Source organism: Leptosomus discolor, chromosome 1 (genome assembly GCF_034619465.1).
Source record: "Leptosomus discolor isolate bLepDis1 chromosome 1, bLepDis1.hap2, whole genome shotgun sequence".
NCBI lineage: Eukaryota > Metazoa > Chordata > Aves > Leptosomiformes > Leptosomidae > Leptosomus > Leptosomus discolor.
In genome coordinates this window covers 32,307,515-32,329,836 of record NC_141391.1, presented here as the reverse complement: position 1 = coordinate 32,329,836, position 22,322 = coordinate 32,307,515, and the positions used below count along the sequence as shown (strand labels likewise).

Genomic DNA, 22,322 nt, shown 5'->3' with positions numbered 1-22,322 from the left:
CCGTATGTGGTTTTGGTAAGACCAGTACAATAGTATTCCGTCTATTTTCTGGTCTCTGTGTTCTTAAAACATCTTTGCAAGATTGAACAAGCTGCAGATAAGAGACCCAAAACTGATTTAAGTGTGGCGTAAATGCCTTGTGGTGAGATAATGCATGAGCTTGAATCACTTCATTTATTGAAAAGATAATTGAGAAGTGACTTGATTACAATGTATAAGTACTTTCAAAGGGAGAACACAGCAGGTACTAAAAGTCTCTTTATGATAGGATAGAAAGACGTAAGAACAACCAACTGCTAGAAACTGAAGGCAAATTCGTATTAGAAATTAAGCAGCAATGTTAGTACCACTTTAGCCACAACTAAGTTACTAGGTTCTGTAAAGAAGAAAGAGGATAAAATTTGTGTCTGTGATACACAGGAGGTCAGGCAAATTTGCCAAGTTGTCTGTCCTGACCATAAACCTTAGGAGTCTGTAAAGCTGGAAATGTTTATTGAAAACTTTCTTTGTTTTGTTTAAAATTATGTGGAAGAGTATGGCATTCTGACTCCCTTCAAGGATTTAGTTTAAATCAAACCAAGAAATTTTAGATTAAATAATTTAAAAATACATGGTGTGGAAGTAATCCCTCTCTGCATTATTCAGGGAGAGTAGGCTTAGATTTAGTAATATTTAGATGTAATAATATTTCAGTCTATGAGGCAGTGGAAAAATTAGAGGCATCTCAGAGTGCCTTGTGTTACTTGGCATCAGTACTTCTGAGATAACGTCTCTGGTCTTCTGTGACACTGCCAGCTGAAGGTGACGGTGACAGTGTAGTACCCTACACCAACAGCAAGAAGAGGCTCTCTGTTGGAAGGACATTTTAAATAGCGGGAGCTAATCAGGCCATTAAAGTTCATCCTTTCTTGTTATGCAAGGCTGTTCCAAAGGTGTTTGTTTTACACTTGCCCACCATCACTCCTCTCTCCCTTTCTACGTCACATTGCTTTTAATTTTTAGGCTTTTCTACCTTTACAGAGTAGGCTGGTACTGTTGTGCTGCTCCGTTGGTCACCGTTGCTTTAGGCAGAAAGATGTTCAGGTTGGATTATAAAGTGCCTGTGTTAGAGGTGAATGTACAGAGAGCAGTATTAACTAACGCTTAGTGTGTGATCTCCTAGATTGCTAAACTGCAAGTTTTTATTTCTTTTCCCCAAGTGTTAGCATATGTGGTGTTACTACTTTATTGCGTGATGTTCCTTTAGTAAACAATTTTTATTTTTTTTTTTATTGCAATAAGATGAAAATAGATTACTCTTTCTCTGGGGATAGGAATAAAATTAGCTCTTGTTTTGTCTTCCACTAATTTTGAATACTTTGAGGATCGGGTGCTCTTTGTAGATTATTTTTTTCATGGTAACTGACTGTGTTCAATGCACATTTCCGGAAAACAGTTCCTAGATAATCTGAGTGCAACAATCTAAAGAAAGGAGGCCCACACAGTTACCATCTCTTATTTAAAATTTGATCTCAGTGATTCATTCTTAATGGGTAAAACATCTGATGGCAAAATAAGGAAGTTGAGAAGATACCAGCTGTGCAAGCATGGTTTTCCTGCTTATTTCTTCGGTGTCTAAATAGCAGAGATTTTAGAAATTAATTTGAGAACTTACAATTACATTATATTTACTAAATCCTTAATTAGAGAAAAATAATTCAAATGTTGACCATGTTAGTGAATCTTATTTTAATGTCCAGTTTTGCTTTGTTTTTTTCATTCCAGATAAACTTTGCGTGGAAGGGATAGTGGTGCAACGTGCTGAATGCAGACCTGCCGCTAGTGAAAATTACATGAAACTGAAAAGGTAGGAGTGCTCTGTTACAGATGGATATGTGATATCTGGCTTTGATGCTTTTATTAGTGCCTTACTAGGTGGATGACTACAGTATTATCATGGTCTTATGCAGGATTTATACAGGATCGGAACTGTTCTTGCTTTTGGGTCGGATTTACTGTAGGGAGGGAATGAAGGCTGGCATGTGACTTGTACCTCTCTGTGGTATTGTCTGGTGGGATGATGTAAACTTCTGTGTTCCATAGTGTGCAAAGCTTTCACTGGAGCACACATAGTGCCTCTTCATACCTGAAGGCTGTATTCAAATGTGATTGAAGCTGAATTTCCTGAGGACTTAAAGGTTTACGTTGGCCTGCTTCTTGAGCATGGGTTTCTGTGTGCATCGTCCGAATTTAATTCCACTTAATACTGTGCCTGTGCCATGCTAGATGAAGAGTACCTCTGAGAAGATATTTTAAATGCTCAAAATAGGAAAGAAGTTCAGGGAGAAGTGCTAGACCTAAACTGGCATGCTTGCTAGAAAAGGTAATGGCTGAAAACGACAGAAGTGGCATGGAAACCACAAGACATGTATTTAACAGATTTTTGAAAATTTAATCTGATACATCTAGAATTTACCATGTGATTCATACATCATATGGATAATTAACTGGATTATGTTCTCTACTGGAATTGAATCGTGCATTATACTAAATACATAATTTTATATTTTAAGCATGTAGGGTTTCATCAGCCTTTTATATTGTGAGTTTGTTGTAAATAGAGAAATGCAAAGCAGGAAATTTCAGGAAGAGGGTCGTCTGTGACTAGTTTTAGAATTGTCAAAAAAAAATGCAGAAAAGGCAAAGTGATGTTTTTCTCCAAGTCCTGATCCGTTTTCTGTGTATCATATGCTACGTTTACAGTATCTTACGTTTTATTAACCTCCTCTGTCATCTAAACTGCTCCAGTATTTCCTTATTGTGCTCATTCACTTCTGAGACTTTGTGTTCTAGCTGTTGGCAAATCAGTACCATAAGTTTGCTCATGTACAGTGAACGACTTCATTTCAGACTAAGTTCTGTGTTTGCTATCATGATTTTTGTCATCAGTGTGAAATGGAGTGTGAAGCAAATGTGATTTTTACTAGAAAAGGACTCGCTTCAATCTGGCAATTTTAAATATATATGAATATAGTCTGTGGGATGTATTTGCTTCATAATTGTTTTAATCACAGGTTGCCTGATCCAAGTGCTTTTTTGCATTTTGTACGCAATTTTCTATTAGTTGATCAGATAAGCTGGTAGCGCCACAGCAGGAGACCAAAACAAAACTGATAGCTTTAATGACATACTGGCCAATCTTTGAATTTTTCAGCATTCTACTTTCTGTCATGCACACATGCATGCAGCTCCTCCTGGTCCTTGATTTTGTCCTGTTCAACTCCTGTAGGAACAACAAAGGCAGCTTTTGTGTTTGGAAGCACTGGCAGCTGAAAAACGATGGTACTGTTGTTTTTTCTTTCCTGTAGAAAAATTGTCAGGCTTTGTATGCCTAGTTTCTAACTTTCCATGTTGTTAAAGATTTTTTGCCTTTTACCAAAATGTTTTTTAAAAAAAAACAGTCTTATCTGGTGAGAATCAGCATGAGATTTAGCAGATCTAGCAGTCGCAGCCTCGGAAGAAATTGGTTTATGTCCAAATACCATCTCTGGTATTTGAGTAGTAGGATCTAACTTTTCACTTGCTTTACTGTCTCCCACCCTCAACATGCTGCAGTCTGTATTTGTGCTTAAAAAAAGTGACAGCATTGAAGATAAACCAGATAAGTTATAGAACTGTGTTATATTAAACCATTTTTATTCACTTTTCTATTTACTATTGTGCTTTACATGAGAGAGACTCTCCAAAGGTGGAATTGATAATATCGATAAAACAGCAAGTCTGTTGTGTAGGCTTAAAGTGCTACAATAGTAAGTTGAGTTGGGAAGGAAATAAAATTAAAAGATAAATGCAGTTGCTTCAGACTTTGAAGATCTAGAAAATGAAGTTAAGCTGCACACTCCAATAACTGTTATCATTTGTTTTTTGAAAGCTGACAGTGACCAAAAGGGAATATGTACCTCCTTGCTATTAAATGCAGATATGGATCCTGTCTGTTTTACCCTCTGTATCTGGGTCAAGGAAATCGGCAGACGGCTGTGTGGCGTGGCATTTGATTTCCATGCTGCTCTGTAGAGTTTCAGTGAGAGGACAAAGTGATGGTCTTGTGATGGGGCTGCCAGCAGTTAGGTGGGAGATATGTGTGACGTGTGGGTTTAAGGATGGATAATGAAAGCAAGGAATTTGGTGACATGTATGGATGAAAGCGTAATCAAATGTAGCAGATGGGAGGGGTTTTCCCCAAGGAGCAGCTTTTGATTTGATTACAGGAAGGGTATAGATGGCTGATGTTCAGAACACTTTGAATACAAGGTACAAATGTGTGTCGAGGGATAACTAGTCAGAAAGTTAAATCTAAAGTTGTGCGACCTTCACTGGGTATTTTTCATTTTGGAAGTTTTGTTGTTGGCAGGTTTGTTGTTTGGTTGTTTTTTTTTTTTTCATTTTCTTGATCTTCAAGTTCTGGAAGGGGAAAAAATACCATGAAACACCTGCTATCCTGCACTAGTAAAGCTTCATGCTATTGAATTTCCTAAAAAACTTTTATTACCAATGTATTTGTTCTTTCTAACACCTTAATGATTAGTTATACATTTGCAGTTACTGCCAGTGATGCTATTGCAGCTAGCTGGACAATATGTGATTTCCAAGCACCTGTCTAATTTCTGTCTTGTGAGAGTGGATCTCATGGTCCCACTTAAAAATACTTGGACTGTGTGGTGAAAAAAACAGGCAGGCGGTTCCCAACTGCAGACAGTTTTACTGTGTGGTGGTCACAGAAAATACTGTCCCTACGCTACTCTTTCTGGTTCATACTTCCCCTCATGTCCCATCAAGCCTGTCAGATGAAGAAAGGTGGTGAGATGTGAACTATTGTAGCAGAGGGTGCGTATCACAGGTGGGGTTACACACATGGCTCATTGTACAGCACACACTGTATTTGTACTAGTCTTGTGCGCCCGCCATCCATGTCCCCTTAGGTAGGCTGCCCTAGGCTGCTCAACATCCACACCTGAACTAGACTATTTTCTTTATCCTCTGTAGTCAGCTTTCCACCATGAGGAGGCATTTTCTGTCCCTCAATTTTGTCTTTCTGAGGCTTAAGAGATTTTTGTTTCCATTGCCTTCATTCCGTGATCCCAGTGTTTAACTGCCTTGGGGTTAATGACTCCCCAAAGAGAGACATCCTCCAAGAGGCTTGTCTGCACTGGGAAGGACAGGACACAGGGAGAGAGGAGTCCTCCAAACATTCAGGATCTCCTCAGGGTCCATAGACTAAGATTTTGATACTCCCAAGGGACTTTTGCTGTGCACAGAAGAGGGAAAATGGGGGACTGGCATGCACCCCATCTCAGATTTTTCTCTGCCAAATTACCTTTTTCCATCTTTGCACTGGTCCTCAGATCTGTTCTGCTCATCCCTCTGACCATAGTGAACTGAATTCTTTCTCAGTCCCCCTTTCCCATTTCTGTTTACTCCTGTTTCTCCATTTTCTTACCAAAAGAATTTTATTTTCAAAAACATTTTGAACACATCGATATCATATACACTCAAACTACATCTTGTTTTGAGGAAAAGTTAATAATAAAAAAAAATTTCTGGGGAGTGGCTTCTGCAAAGCTCCCATTCAAACTGACATTGTCAAGCTGAGTAGCTACTACAAGGTCTCCAGGACTGCTCAGGTCCTTTGCAGTGATGTGGCTGGGAACCAAGCTCGCAGTTCTCAGGGAAGATTTTGAAGGCACATGCGAAGTGCAGCTCAAGCAGTTGTTGAATGCAGTGTCTGATGGTGCATCCCAACAGTAGTGGGTGGCAGGTGAAAACTGGGATAAAATCAACCCCCCTGTTTCATTCTCAAATGTGCCAGTGAAGTGCTGGTCACCTTTCAAAATGGATTTTGAGAAACTGTGGTTCAGCTATATGTAATCTGAATTACTGAACTCTCCAAACTGTACGCCAAATAAAAAAAAAAAAAAAAATAAAAATAAAAAATAAAGAGTCCCAGGGTTACAGAAAGCCTAAAAGATCTGACTTTTAACACTGAAGTGAGGCTGGTAATCCCTATAATTCTCTTAAGTAACTTAAGAATACATCTTGAAGTATCATTAGTGAAAATGGTAGTCGCCAACATGGCAGCTTGTAACAAGGCCGCAAGAATTTTGTATGTCTTCTTGCTTTTTCTTTTAAGAGTTTTCTACAGTGTGATGGAAGTCTTTAGAAAAAGCTACTGGAAGAAACATGCGTAGTAGGCTTTTAGGAGATACGGGTTGCAAAACGTTCTAGAATAATTAATGAACTTCCATGTTTGAATAGTCACATTTCTTCACAACAATATAACAGAGGCCACTAGAAGTCCTGACGCTTGGTAGTCTAGGCCAAGCAACTGAAATTTCATTAGTGCAGACAAGTTGCTCATTTTCTCTAGAATACTGTGAGAGTATTGACTGACTGACAGTTCAGTATATTGCTGGAAATTACCATTATGCCAGTTTTCCCCAAATACTCACTAGTAGCAAAGGAAAAATAATAATTTGACCACTGTGCCACTTCATATATATTCTTGTAGATATGCTTAGTTGGCTATGAATTCCTTTTCAAAATGAATATATATTAATACATTCGTGCATTTTCCACAAAACCTGACACCCTGCAGAAATGCTGTTCAGTTTGTTTGTAGTGGGAGGCCATTTTTACACAAAGCTGAGGTTGCATCTGTCTGTCAGTCAATGCAACCTCGATTTTTTTCAAGTATCGAAGATCAATTTCTTTGTGTTGAAGTAAGATTCAGCGTAATACAAAAAGATGTTCCCTAGGGTGTTTTGAGTAACTCATCATTAAGTACAAAAAATGTATTTTTTTCCATGTGCTGGAATATTTCTGATCCCAGTTTTTCCTGGAGAATAATATACAATTTATAGAAAATTATCTAATAATCATGTTCATAAGGGTTAAGCTGTACTGTTGAGAGATGTATTTTATATTTCCCATATGTTCCTGGACACCCACCACTTTTTACAAATCAAGCAAATGCTATTCTACTTGTGAACAATTGGACTGCGAAGTAGCAGGAACACCAGTACTTAAGTTTCTTTGTCCATTTTTGGTCCATTTTTCACATTTTTTTGAATAGAGTAATGGAGAGGAGCAAGTACGAAAAATAAGGTTAAAGAGAAATGAGTTCAACAGCACGGAGGAGTGGTTATTCCCCATTTCAGAGGTCAGGAGAGTTGCTTTTGTTGGTTTGCTATGTATTTCTTTGTGATCTTAGGCTGTTTTCTCTGTCTCTTGTTTCCATTTTGTCTGTTGTCTTTTACTGTTCTTACAAGTACTGTTCTGAGACTGAATTTTAATAGAAATTTTATATTACCATGCTTTTTTGTTCAGTGATACGAAAAGGTCCTAATTTTGGTCAGTGCCTCCAGCCATTATAATAATGCTAATAAATAAGGAATAAGCTACTGTTCATAATGCAGCGGGTATTTTATCATGTTTCTCTTAAACCTGCAGCTGGATACAGAAGATTACCATATCCTTTTTACCCCATTGCTGTCCACAGCTTCTAATAGCCAGGTGTATATGGACTAATTTGTGGGGGTATGGAAAAAGAAGAAAAGAAAAAAAGAAAAAAAAAAAGGCTTGAAACAGTCTTTTTTTTTTGCAATATACTTTCTAGCATATGAATCATCTTAGTTATGGAAACTGATAATCTCTTAAATTTGGGAGAGACCATTGATCATTTGATCTTGGTTTCCTTCCTTTTGCAAGCGCCTGGAGACAGAGGATGAAAAAGTAGGCTTCCCTGCTGGCTGACTTCCCATTCTTCTTTTGTTTTGCCTTAAAATGGCTTTGTTACAGCGTGGCGTGAAATATGCCTTCTTTCCATCTTTTAAATGTCATAACTTCCAGGTGACAGGCACAAAAATCACAGAATGGTTGAGGTGGGAAGGGACCTCTGGAGGTCATCTGGTCCAACCCCCCTTCTCAAGCAGGGCCATCTAGAGCCAGTTGCCCAGCACTCTGTCCAGACACCCCTGCATTTCTCTGGAATTGAAATAGTGGGCATACTGAATGTGTTCTGTGCCTTTTAGAGAAGGGTGCATGAAGAGGAGCCTAGACTGAAGGTCATTTTCAGAAAATAGAGAGGCTTAGAGATGCATATTTAAGAAGAGTTTATGGCAAATATTGCATGGATTTTTCCCTTGTACCCTAGGGAAGGAAATCAGTAGTTGTAATTGGAGAGCTCTCATTGTCCTGTTTCTTTAACACAGGGTTCACGAACACAGTATTCCTCTTCTGCTGGTTACACTGCTCCTTTTCCACTGCTATCAGAGGCGTTGCATTTAAGAACATATCTAGTTTGCCTTTGTGGTAATTAGCCAAAAAACATCCATTTGCTTTTTATCTGCTGAAAGGGGCGAGGCTAAAAATAGTCGCCCTGGAATATGTTCAGGCTTCAGTCGTAGCCAGCTTCTTAGGCTGAAAAAAAGCTTCATTCGGTACCACTGCTCAGCACCAGAAGTCCTGGGTACTTGTGTTTCCAGTAAACCTAAATGTCAGTGGCACAGATTCCTTCTTTTGAAACCAAAGTCTTTGGTGTTGCACAGTGCTGGACGTCTTTTTGCCTTACTGTTACCAGGGCTACAATAATTACAGAGATGTCTCTGCTGCTGAGGTGCTTTCCAGATTTCAATAAGGGGCTTGTTCAGTACTTAGGGACATCCTTTCTGTTCCCAGGGCAGCACCAATTACTTCTTTTCATCTTCTTTGCCATCTGAGTATGAAAGTCATGCTATAATGGGTGAAAAACTCTGAGAGTGCCATTTTAACTATCATGACTTATCCTGTGTTACTAGACACACTAACCTTCTGTTCTTTTTGTTTACCATCATACTTGACCCTATCAGGGAAGGTGGGATAGCTAGCTGGTGTAAAAAAGGCCATTTCTACATCGGTGTCAGAGTTCAGATATAAATCTTAATTTTCTGTGTTGCGGAGCAGAGCTCACTGAAGCTCGTGGATCTCTTCCTAGCCACCATGCCAGATGCTGTAGTCATGCTGAGTACTGCCGGTGTTCTGGCTTCTGCAAAACTGCTTTGGCAACTGCCAGGCTGACAAGCTCAAATTTACACAATATGTAGAATGTCAGCACCACAGCACATCTTTTATTTTTAAGCAACTTTGTACTGATGATATTTGCAATTTGTGAGGGATCAGTAGACTAGTATCATCCAACAGTTACCCTGCTGCCAAGGAGCTCCAAAAATTGTACGCTATCACTGAGTACTAAAAGTTATCCTTGTGCAAAACCAAAGATTAGAATTGCCAGGTGGCAAGCTCTGTTGGGAATGTCTTGATTTCCTCACTTATTAAAATATTTCTGAAATTCATGGAATTGCATGAGGGCACTGAAACAGTGTTTTGAAGGGTGACAGGGTACATACGTGTCTGTCCAAGTAGCGCTTGTTACGTGGGATGTTGCCAAGTTCAAACAAGTTCATAGATGACAAACCATCCATCCTCTATTTCTGGCTACTTTTTGAGTGAGTGCCTGTCTGTAGGGTTCCAATGCTTCTCAAACCGGGGTTCCCTGTGATCAGTGGATGATTTAATTCCTGAAGACACAGCAAAATTCTAGCGGGAGCTTAACTCCTAGAATGCCACGGGGCCAGCTACACCACGGGGGAAGGCAAACAAACATATCTCCTCAAAGGCTCTGTGGGTGGAAAAGATCCCAGCTTTGGAAATATATCACAGCATTAAATTTTATGGGAGAATCTTTCATTCTCTAAATATGTCAGATACTCATACAAGATAGAGAAGCACTGCAACCATCAGTTAGCATGCAGACGCAATCCTGAAATGTTTTCCAAAAGAGAGGATATTGTGCAGCCACCTGGCAATGCTTGAGTCTGGGATGTTTTTAAGATGGCTTGGGAGTTGAATTCAAATGAACACCATAAAATGAAAAACAATAATGGGTTCCTCTTTTTTTTTTTTTAAGAGACAGATATAATGTAAAATCCTTTGAATTTCAGTCACCTAGAATACTTAAACTCACTTTTTTTCCCCTTGAATTGTGAGGATAGAGAAAATGAGACTGCTAGTATCAAAGGCCAACAAATTATACTTAAGTTGCAAATACAATGAAGGAACTTTAAAATCCTAGGAGGTTTATTTACATTTCAAATCAGGTGCAAATCATTTTCAGTAGTATTTTTCACAAAAGCTCTTCTACAGAATGTTATTTTCCACTGCTTGAAAGAAGCAGAAATTCATACAAAGGGCCGCTCCCTAGAGTATCTCTTACATACATTCGTGTGCATGCACAAATTTAACAATACTATAAAAACGATGGTTTTCAAATTATTTATATTTTCCATGACTGCATTTAAATACAGGCACGTCTGCTTATGGCCTTAAGAGAAATATACGCTGCTATTTTAATTCTGTTACCATCGCAAGACCAACACAGCTGCGAGAGAACAAGATGGTTTTTCTTTGAAACGGTATTTTATCAACAGAATGTGACTTAAATGTCAGTGCTAGTCATGTGCAAATCATGAAAGTATTCCTTCCTTTTGAGTCTGCATTCAGTTTGAAATTTGCAAGTTACTTTGTGCTTTTTAATGAAGTATATTTCTTGAGTGAACCTCATAGGCAATAATCATACAATTCCTGGAGTTTCTGGTTGTGATCTATTATGATGTTTCTGGTAAGCTGTTGCCTCCTTTGTTTGCAGTTCGTGGTTTTGGCTGGGATTTAATCATTGTCATTTCAGTGTGTGATGCTTCGCTGAAAGAAGCATTTTGCACTGTACACTAAGCCACTACCATCAGTGGGACCTAACACAAATGCATCTGCACTGGTAGAAAGGGTATTACAAATCTGGCTGTAACGACATTTGTTGAATAGTACAGTGTCCATGTGAAACCGCTGTAGGGCTGATGTGCTTTATCCATACCTGAGATTGGAATCAGAAGGGGTTTTCTGAGCTAACCTTGTACCTTGAACGCTGTGATGTACCCTGACAGGACAGCATAAGAGTGCTGCAGAGTCGGTGCCACTCAGTTCCTTCCTTCCCTGCTGCCCATGGCAGAAGGCTGGAACTGAGCAGTTATCTGTCAACTGCCTGTAATCTTTAAGGTTTACAATCAGTGTTACTTTAGTTTACAATTTTGTTTGAGTTTGTTCTTGTATAATATGGTTGACTTCTGTAGTGCGAGCATATATATATGATAATATGCAAGGTCCTGCACCTGGGTCAGGGCAATCCCCAATATTGATACAGACTGCGTGATGAATTGGTCAAGAGCAGCCCTTGAAGATATCGGTAGATGAAAAGTGGGACATGAGCTGGCAGCCCAGAAACCCAGTCACATCCTGGGCTGCATGAAAAACAGCGTGTCCAGCAGGTTGAGGGAGGTGATTCTTCCCCTCTGCTCTGTTGAGACCCCACCTGGATTACTGTGTCCAGCCCTGGGGCCCCCAGCACAGGAAAGACATGGACCTGCTCGAGCAGGTCCAGAGGAGGGCCACAGAGATGGTCAGATGGCCGGAACACTCTTACGAAGAAAGGCTGAGAAAGTTGGGGTGATTCAGCCTGGACAAGAGAAGGCTCTGGGGGCGACCTTATAGTGACCTTTCAATATGTAAAGGGGGCTTATAACAAAGAGAGAGAGAGGGAGGGACTTTTCACCAGGACAAGCGGCAACAGTTTTAAGCTGAAAGAGGGTAGGTTTAGATTGGTCATAAGGAAGAAATGTGTCACAATGCGGGTGGTGAGGCACTGGCACAGGTTGCCCAGAGAAGCTGTGGCTGCCCCCTCCCTGGCAGTGTTCAAGGCCAGGTTGGATGGGGCTTTGAGCAACCTGGTCTGGTGGAAGGTGTCCCTGCCCATGGCAGGGGGGCTGGAACTAGATGGTCTTTAAAGGTCCCTTCCAACCCAAACCATTCTGTGGTTCTGTGAAAGTAATATATGGATATAAGACTGGACAGTCAGTTTCAAGCCTAAGGCAAGGAACTGACTCCTGCCCATGCAGCAAAGACAGAAATGCCATGTTGCACAGGAGCTGGGATGATCTGTTTTGTCTTGGAGGCGGCTGTTCCAGATGACTGCTCTGTGCTTTCCCAACACCTCACAAGGAGCCTGAAATGTCCAAATGCAAAGTTAAAATGGGTAGTGTGGCACCTGAGAGTTGTCAACTCCTCCTGTTTCAGGTGTTTGCAAGCCATGACTTTGGAAGCAAGGTACAGCATAAAGTGAAACTGAGAGAGATTATATGATGGTGTTCAAAATTAAAGTTTCCAATAGAGTGCAATTAATATAGCAAGGCTTCTAAATGGAAATAACAATTAAAAAAAGAGAAGTGTGCTCATCTTCCCCCAAGTTTTTGGCACATCTAAACACTGATAATGTTCTGCACTAAAAGTGATTCTGCACAACTCAATATCCTTTTGATATCCATGTGTATCATATCAGTATATGTTGATGTATGTCACCTGCCCTATCAAAATACTTTCTTTTTTTTCCTCTTTGGGATCCATTGTCTTTACTAAGGTGTTGTAACATAGCTATCTAAAGCCATTTCTCGTTGGGCCATCTCTGAACAATTTAGAAAACCCTGTGACCAGAACTTAGACTTAGAGGGTGGAGGAGGACAATAGTGAAACCTGCGACGGCAGACAGGCTGAAGTTGGCGTGTTTTGGAGGACAGAGTGATTTTTCTCAGTTGCTCACTTTCTGTGTATGTCTCTTCCATCCCCACTTTTCCTTCCCTTCTCTCATCCAGCGTACTTATCTCGCTCAGACTTTTAAGTGTGCCAGATGCTCGTAGTGTTGCCAAGCGCTGTTGAAGATTTGCCGATAGGGGTTAGGGTGGCCCTTTCTGACTTGGATAGAATTGCAAGTGAGTTTATCCAGGGGTCATCTTCATCAGCAGTTTTAAAATATAAAGCAATTTAATTCTGTGCTGAACTCACACAATGCTTTCTATTGACAATTTGCATTTGATTTTACAAATAACTAACGCCAGAGATAGCAAACTTCCAGCTTTGTTAATGCATTAGTCCATCCTGGCAGACGTTTCACAGAATTCATTCTGCTGCAAGTCCAAAAAGGCCTGCCAGCAATTAACAGGTACAGCACTATCTCGCAGGTCCTGGGCACACTGAACAGTAACTGAGAGAAGTGTGAACAGACTGGGTCCTAACCAAAGTTAATGCCAATGAAGTATCTATGTTAAGTCTTTGAATGCTTCAGTATTTTTGCAGGGATATCTGGCTAACCCCTTTTTTAATGCTAGGGGCAGAATCAGGAGGAACTGTACCCTGCGACTCGTAATACCAATTTGAATTACTGTCCTGCTGTTCCCTCAGATTGTGTGTATGTGCTTGAGTGCTGACTGAGACCGTGCCAAGGAGGAAGATAAAGAAGACATAGTAATGCATTAGGAAAAGAAACAGCTCACCAAAGAGCTTTCCTCTGCTCCTTCTGCTCTTGGACTGTATTCAATTCTGAGGCTTTGCGCAGCACTCCCATTAACAGGCATAGGGAAGTTTGGGATTTTACAGGGTTCATTTTTGTGAATAACATAAGGCTTTGGCTTCATGATTCCAGTCTGTAGATGGTGGAGACACACAGACTTCTGTCCTTCTGCAGAATTGGTTGAACAATGTTAACTCAGGTTAGAATAAGTTAGGAACATGACAACAGCTTTAAGATGGAGAATCTAAATGTGAAAAAATAATCTGAGTGCTTAACTTCTCACAAACTGAGGCTGTTGTTAAACCTTAGACCATCATAATAATGCAACTACCTCAGATTTCAAAGCAGAGGGATGTGAAAAAAATCGCTTCCGAAATAGTTTTGATTAAAAAAAAAAAAAAGAGGTTTCATTGGGGCTAGAAGCAATAAGATACGTATTCTGGCTGCTAAGCTAATTTTTAAAAGTTCCTGTGTCCTATCTGAAAGAAGGAAAAGAAAGGATCCTAGCTCCCCAATAGTGTTAACTATAGGTGTTTCTGAGGTTAAAGAAAGCCCTGTGTTCAAAACCTGTTACAAGGCTGAACATTATCTGTATTGTAGTTCACTCCATTCTTTCTAACTGGAAAACAGGCAGGAGAAATGGGACCACAAAAATATCTATGGCCAGATTTCTGTAAAAAATTTTTCTGTAAAAAAGGGAAGAGAATCCCAGCTTTCTGGGATATATTTTGAATTGAGAAGTCATCTTGAAAGAGAAATTTCGGTAGTGAGCGTAGGCGGGAGTATAAAAATAGCAGACTACATAGAAATCAACACATATCAATGATATGTGGATGGATACCTGGGGATGTTGCATGATAATATCTGAGAGAAACATGCATTAGGTCTGTATTTATATAATACTTTTCAAAATGGAAAAAAAACCCATATAATTTTCAAATATATTTCAAATAATCGCTTTATTTTGTGTTCCAGTTTCAACTCAGGCATTGGCTCCTGTTCTCACCTTTGGGAACTGCTTAGAAAGATCAAGATAATTTAACTACTCTGCAATTGGTGGCACACGTTGAAAAGGGACTTTTTGGCAAAGTTCTTGAAAAGTAGGAACTCGTTCTTTGAAGTAAAATGGAGGGAATAAAGTACTACATCCTAAAAATCTGAAACTACGATCAAAATGCTTAGAGCACTAAAAAATAGCTATATTGCAGAAATGACCTTTCAGCAAGGTTAATTGATCAAAATCATGATTTTCAAAACAAGTGGGTGTTTTTGTAGGCTGTCCTAAAGCACAGCTATGGGCACAGCAAACTGAGAATTTTCATACACAGTCTTTGGTTTCAGAAACAAAAGATACATTTTGTAGATTGGCAAAATGTATAACTTCATGAGGTTAATTTGTTTATGCTATATAAAATAAACCGCCCTTCAAATTGGTAGGTATGGTAAACCAGCTGGGAAAACCATCCATAGTTTTATTCAGCAATATTCAGTGATTCTTTTACTCTACCTAGTGTCTTCAGAAAAAAAAACACGCTTCAGATGTGCTCTTAAGTGTCAGTTGGTCTTTGTTATTACCAGCATGATGTAGGAGCAGCATCTGTCTATGGAAATGCAATTTATGACAAAATGCAGCTAATTAAATCCCTGGGGGATTTATATTCACACATGCCTTGAAAATGAATCATACAAATATTTCCTCTTAAATTGTAGCAGAAATAAAGTGTCTGTTTTAATTTCTAACAGTGTGCACCTAAACCGTTTCTCCCCATCTTTCTACCACAAATGTAAATTAATATGAAATAAATTTTATTACTGCAATATCAACCAGGAGAGATACTCAGGGTAACTTGGACAGAAACACCCGCAGCATAGTTATGCTGCCACATAATGGAGTAGGAGTAATGGTGTAGGTTTTATAAATCGACATGTAAATCACCCAATCTGAGTAGATTATTAAAACTGGTTTTATTGCGATTTCTTTTTTAACTCTTTTTAGCTTTTTTTATATTAGTACACAAATGTCCAATGTAATGTCCACTCCATGGGGGAAAATGCTTCCCACACACTGTACCAGTTTGTGGTACCTTAGCAAGGACAAAGCTAGCAAATAGTTCTTCCAGATTTGAGCCATTTTATTACAATCATACACAAATATTTTTCCCACTTCTCTGTCCTGAACTCTTACTAGAGTTGCTTGGCGTGGCACAGAATGAATTATCAATTAATACATCCTTTTGCTGGTTTTTTTTTTTAAAAAAAATAACTTTGAATGTCACTTGAATATTTGTACTCTGGAGGATGTTTATTATACAGCATTTAGACTTATTTTCTTTTTATTTCCTTAATCTGTATGAAAGTGAAATGCTAGGCTGGTAAATGATATGTTAGCCGTAGCATGCGTATGCTGACTTTTGTTCCTGAGCATGCCTAAAAAAATGGTGTTTGTGGAAAATGAGCTGTGGTTTTGTGTATTCAATGAAGTATATTAGTTGCTGCATAGCCTGTGCCTGTGTAATCAAATTTGTCAGGACATAGATTGAAATAAGGGAATTATTTTGTTTAATTACTTTAGAGGCTTTTATAAGGATTTCAGCTTCATGAAGGCTGCTTGAAAAGCAATTATTTGGCCTAAACAGGGTGCTGTCATTCATCTAAATTGATAAGAAAAAGCAAACAAATCCTAAACTGATCTATTCATACTATTTTCCAACAAAGATTTCAAACTTCAAACAGATAAAATATGCATTTAATGTAATTTTTTAAAACAGTTGTAAAACAGTATGTAAGGAATCATAGGTAAAGTGTTACCAGCCTTAGTGAATCCAAGGCATTATATTATAGCTACAGATAGACAAGTTAGGAAATAAAGTGGCATACATATTTTACTTGTGGTTTTATTTCTCTGAAAGGTTCAGTAAATTCAAATGAGTTTATACAGCTCAGGGACATCTTGGTCCCTGAACATCTGGGGTGATGAGGATGGAACAAGACCCTTGAAAACAATATCCTGTCTTGTAGAGGAATACAACCAAATTAAATGTATGTAATTAGTGATGTTCCAGTCTGTGCATGGGCAGCTGTATGATTGGTGCTGTGTAAATATTACAGAGATAAACATGAGTAATGAAAATCAAGAAGTGCCTAATTATGCATGAAGTAATTTGGAGTTACAGAGATTACGGGCAGATCAATCTCAGAAACTAATGAGTGAAGGTTCCTATGTATCATCCAGAGAAGGTGAAGATGATTTATGAGCATATTTGCCCAAATCATAGAATGTTTTGTGTTAGAAGGGGCCTTAAACATAATCTAGTTCCAACCACCAAATGGTTTTAATAAAAGAATAAGCATAGAGTTCAAGTCTGGAATTCAGGAAACCCGGTGAGTGTAAAGTAGAAGTAACACTTGGTAGAGATGTTCAAAACTCGCTAGAAAGCAAGCACACAAGCTCTTACTATGTTCGGAAAGACCTATGTCCTTTTTGGAAGCAAGGGAAACATAGTGTTACACGATCAGCTTTGATGTTTATACGGGCCTTTTGATGTATTTGTGTGTCTATATAAAAAGTGACTGATGTACAAGGCATTTGGCAAAATTTAAAAGGCAAAAATTGAGCGATGTTTTGAATTCATGACACGCTACACCAGCCAAGTGGTTATTAGGAACTTTTAGGGCCTGATCCCTAAATCCTATAAAATCAAGGGGGAAGACTTCCATGGGTGCAGCAGGTATTAAATCCAGCCCTTTAATGGTGGTGAAAATTCCTATGTCTTAGCTATATTTTGTGGTCATATAATACTTGGTTTGCTTTTTAAATTTTTCTTTTTTGCTTTTCTTGCTGGGCTGTCTCTACTGTGTAAGCAAAGAAGATACGGCTATAATGGTGGGATTTTTTTTCCTGAAACAAAATGTAAGGTGGAGGCCACCCATTCTTTAAGACTGCCTTCAGAATGATTAAGCGTTGTTTTGTCACTCAAGTGCTCTTCGGGTAACCTGGCTTCTCACACTGGCTTGACAGTTGCATCTCTTCTCTTCATTAATCACTGTGAACACAAGCAAATGCCCTGGACTCAGTTACTGTCTAAATAAAATAAATTGAACCTGGCTTTGTCTTCGGTTTTGAGTGTGAATTGAAAGTCCCCTGAGAAAGGAACTGAGGCTAAAAAGGGTCATCCGCTCTGAGCTCTCAGGGACCAGGCAATTAGCACACACTTCCTTTTTACCTTCTATTTAGATAAATCAGTAGTTTTCATTCAAAGTATAGGCATCTTCCTTGCTTTTAAAAAAATGTGTTTTGCTTTTTAGAATGTTTCTTAAGTTAAAGAAAAAAAATGTTGAAGGTTTGGCAAGATGCAGAATTTCTTCCAGTTCATTGCAATGTTAATAAGGAAGGGAAAGAAAAGTCAGGTTTAGAGGATTTAGCTGTGTAAAAGCCAGCTGACAAGAAAATCATCTTGTTCAGACATAGCTTCTGGCTGCAGTAGACAGGAGCTTTTTGGAAACAACTCTGTCAAAGTAAATGACTCAAAACAAGCAGCTCGTAACCCATCTCCAAGGAAAATGAAGCTGTAGACATTCTTTTTTAAATAAACAAGATTACAAGAAATACTTGACTCCATCAACAGTTTCTGTTCCTCATTGAAATAGCCTCAAGGATGCCCTATTGTGACTTCTGGATGGAGATTAAAGTGCAATAGCAGCTTCACCTACAAATGGATGTGTTTCTCCTAAGAGCCCCTAGTATCTGAACAAAATTCTGTCTGGTGTCCCTAATCTCCTATGTGAAGTACAGAAAATTAGTATCTTACGATGGCTGGCTGTTGGCCTCTCTTTTCTATTTGTTGGTTATCTTTTTTTCTTCCATATTACTCCTTTTTGAAGAAATCCTCTTTTATTTCTGTAATTGTGGCTTCTTGGTTATTTAAAAAACTCTTCCAAAAAACCTGCCAATTTTCTGTAATGAGTTTCTGTCTACATTTTCGTTCTTCGTTTTCTCTAGCTTTAGGAGAGGGACCTGTCTGAATGTCTGTACAGATGCTTAGGGTTCCCTGCTTCAGGCTGACCTCATCAGCTCATGGCTATGTTACTGTATCCTACCTAAATGTAGTAACTCCCAACTTTTTAACTTCATTTTAGTTCTTTTCTATCGTGGGTGTAGACACGCAGCTTTGTTGTGGATGTCCATCTTGAACAAGTAATTTAATTTCTCTGCATCTCTTTCAATGGCCAGCAGGAATAAATGGTTCACTTTTTTCCTCTTCTGCCTGTTTTTAGCTTAACTGTTTGGCTTGCGTGTTATTCCAAAGTGGTACCTCTGTGTTTATTCGCATATTCAGGGCATAGCCCAGGGGGGTTGTTAATACCTATTGTAATATGCCCTTACCCAAGGGTTGTGAAAGGCATTGCATTTCAGATGGTTGATTTTATGCCACGTTTTCAAGCAGGGAAATAAATGTATGGAGAAGGTGACCGGTCCAGATTTGGCGAGTGAACTGATGGTGTTCCTCTGTATGTCCTGCCAGAAATTCTGTGACATGGTCACTTCCCAGCTTCAGGCAAAAAACGGGTTCATCTTATTTTCCTTTGTCTGTGTGGGTCATATGAGATGCTTCTTCACTCCAGGATTCTGAAGCCAAAAGCCTTGCATTTCAAGTAAAACTTACTCGAGTCAGAAAGTCTTCTTTTCAGTTTTTCTTCTCTCTCTTAGACTTATTTCCAGCAATAGAATTGCAACAATTATGGCTTTGTGTCCTTGTATTGGATCCCATCCTTCTGTTAAGAGGCACCTTTGAGCAGAAGCTAATTAAATCTACCACACATTTGGAATGACATTAAAACACGTTATTTTTTTCTTCACCTGCTGTAGCTGTTTATGACATTTCATTACTGGCCCGGTAATTAACACTTCTCAGGACTGTCATTTCAAGTGAGTGAGAAGAAATCACAACAATGTCTAATCTGTTTTCTCTTTCTGGATTGTCAATTTTATTGAGCTGACGTGAGTGCTTAGCACATCCACATCGTCATCTATTCCTTACAGACCTGCATGTAGCTGTGCTCTAGTTACACAGGAGAGGCTCTGCGGCTGCTCGCTTTTGATACGCCACTGAGGACATACCTCATGCCTTGCACTGCTCAAGGGGAGGGGGGAGTGCAGTCTCTTTAGTTTTCCTGCTAAATCCAGCATGTTATGCTTGTCCTGTGATACACATCATGTTATAATTCATGCATGTAACATGTTTTATGCCTGAATTTAAAACTGTCTCACCAAATGTCACAAAGAGTTACCAGTAACGGGGATACTTCCTCAGCACAGTCCTTGAGTCTCCAGCAGCTCATACCTCAAGTACTGTGGGGTCGTCCTGGTGTTTAACAGACATCAATACAGTTATCTTTTGGGAATTTATCCTTTTGATATACTTTTAGCATCCATAATATCCTGCAGCAAGAAGTTCTATCATTTATTTATATGTTGCATGAAGAACTGCTTTCCTGTGTTTGCTTTGATTTTTCGTATCTTACAGATTTAATGCCTGATAGTTCTGGCATTCAAACTGTACAATTGTGCTCTCTTGTCTTCCTGGACCAAATGATTTTGTAGACCTCAGTCATACCTTCATCTCTCATTTTTCTCTTTTCCAGCCCTGAAGAGTCCTGCTCTTTTCTCTTACAATATAATTTGTTCCATATTTCTGTGAATTTGTACTGGGGTATAATAGTGTCCCGATGGTTCATGTTTCTTTTCCTGTCCTTTCAAAGAAGATAAGACTGCCATTTCTAATGAAATACTGTTTCATTAATGGCTTTGTCTTACTGGCCTGGAAGTAGTCATTGTCACTACTGAAGATGTGTAGAATAATAAGGCTGAAATCTCACCCTGGCTTCTCAAGCGTTTAGCTCAGGTTCATTTTTGCAATGCTGGTATATCAAATGAGCATCCAACCAATGTGTCAGCCTGACTTTTGAGCTGCTTGCAAGAAGGGGTCTTTCATATGAGATGTGAGCATTTCTGAAGTCATCTGGCCGGCTGCCCTGGCCATGGGTGGCACGGTGGGCCAATTGGCCTGGGAATGTGGGGCTCTGGCATTCCCAGGCGACTCACACAGCTGAACTGCCAGAGCCAAGGCACCACGGATGCTCTGGAAGCCCCTGGGCTGGAGTCTAAGGTAGTTTTTGTCATTTTTGTCACTGCAGCAAGCCATGGAAATGGCAGTTAGGAAATGACAGAAATTGCATTGATTTCAATCAGCAGCTGCTGAGGATACTGGGAAAACATATTTTGTTTTGGGAACATCATGTTTGGGTTTCCAAAACAAAATTTTGAAGGATTTCTGTTCCATGAAAACTTCAAATGTTGGCTTACCTCCTGATTCAAGTTTGGTTTTTTTTTCCTTGAAAACACAAAAAACACATAAAAGAAATTCAGATTTCCAGCCAGCTCTACTTAACACTTCAGTTGGAAGATTATTTCTCTTTTTTTCTACACGTTATTAGAAAGAAACTTTATTACATCTACGCTTTTCACATTTGTATTTCTCTCATCACTGCAATGACTGTTAGTGTCCCAGTGTGCTGCTTCAATTTTCTTTTGCCTAATTTCATTTCATTACTTCATTGCACAGCCTTCAAATAACCTAACTGCTTTTTTGTTTACACCCTTGACATCCACAAATGATGATGCTTTTCAGTCATTCTGTAGCTAAGCTTATAGCTATTTGTCTCATAGTTTTCTGATTACCGAGTAAATAGGCAGCTATGGAAAACACACATTCTCTAATGTATATTAGTAGAAGCAGATGGTGCAATCTGTTCATCAATGGAATTCAGTTTCTAGAACTGATTTAGTCTGGTTTGTAGCAGATATCACTCCGGTACTGTCTGTCTTGGAACATGTGCAACAGGAGAAGTCTTCCATTTCAGGTTGTTTGTATTTCATTGCAGTAAGATGTTTATTTTGTGTGTTACACAGGGTATCACCTATTGTAGTGACATGTTGTTTCAATGCACAAGACTACATCCTTTGTTATTCTATATTTTCATATATTATTATTTTTCATTACCCTTTTTGCATTACAAAGCTGTGTACTACCAGTCCCTTTTGCAAACCTAGTTTTCATGCAGCCATTAATAGAATTTGCACCTGAGAAGAAATGGTGGCGAATTATTTTCTTAATTTGTGGAGAGGAATTTGACATCCATTATAACAGTGTTGTGTAAGTTGGCATTTTTTCCATTGTGAAAAAGAGGTTTCCTCCTTTCTTCAGAACTGAGGATTTTCCAAAATTATCAAGGCCAGAAAAGCTGTGTTCTGTTTCTGCTAAGCCAAATGCAGAAAAGATTATACAGTGCATAGTATCTGTCTTCTTCAGCTTCCTCTAAAGCAGGAACTACTTAGGCTGAAATGGTCAATTGCCATAGAACTCTCGAGGCTTTGTATAGATGAAGAAACATGCCAGCAGAGACAGCTTTCTTCTCCCCAGTTACCACAAACACAAAACTTTTGCAGCTCTAGATACAGATGTTGCAAGCAATAAAGTTGGGCAGGTGATAGGTAATTTATATTCCGTTTCCTTCTGCACTGAAGGATGTGTGGAGTTAATAAAATTAAAACATGTGGTGGAGCAGAGCAAGTAGTCCAAAAATATTGCAGAAGTAACATGATACAAAAGTATCAATTTGGAAGAAACCTGTTAGGCTTCTTATCTTTCTGAGTAATTGCTTGACTGTTCTCTGCATTTTGAGAATTAAATATTTGCTACTGCTGTTTCTTTCTTTTAAGTGATCCTCTTTCCCAGTTCTTTTCTCTAGCATGTCCACAGCTGCTCTGGACTTAGGGATAGAATTTAAAAATCTGTCTCCA

General features: G+C 39.0%; 1 protein-coding gene across 2 annotated transcripts in view; it reads left to right on the top strand.

The window, feature by feature from the left end:
* GTF2F2 (general transcription factor IIF subunit 2) overlaps positions 1-22,322 on the top strand; it is a 92,166-nt gene that overhangs the window by 41,104 nt on the left and 28,740 nt on the right. For both annotated transcript variants that reach the window (XM_086481961.1, XM_086481960.1), the window contains one exon: positions 1,765-1,846. In XM_086481961.1, the coding sequence (XP_086338087.1) occupies positions 1,765-1,846 (82 nt within the window). The remainder of the gene's footprint in view (positions 1-1,764; positions 1,847-22,322) is intronic.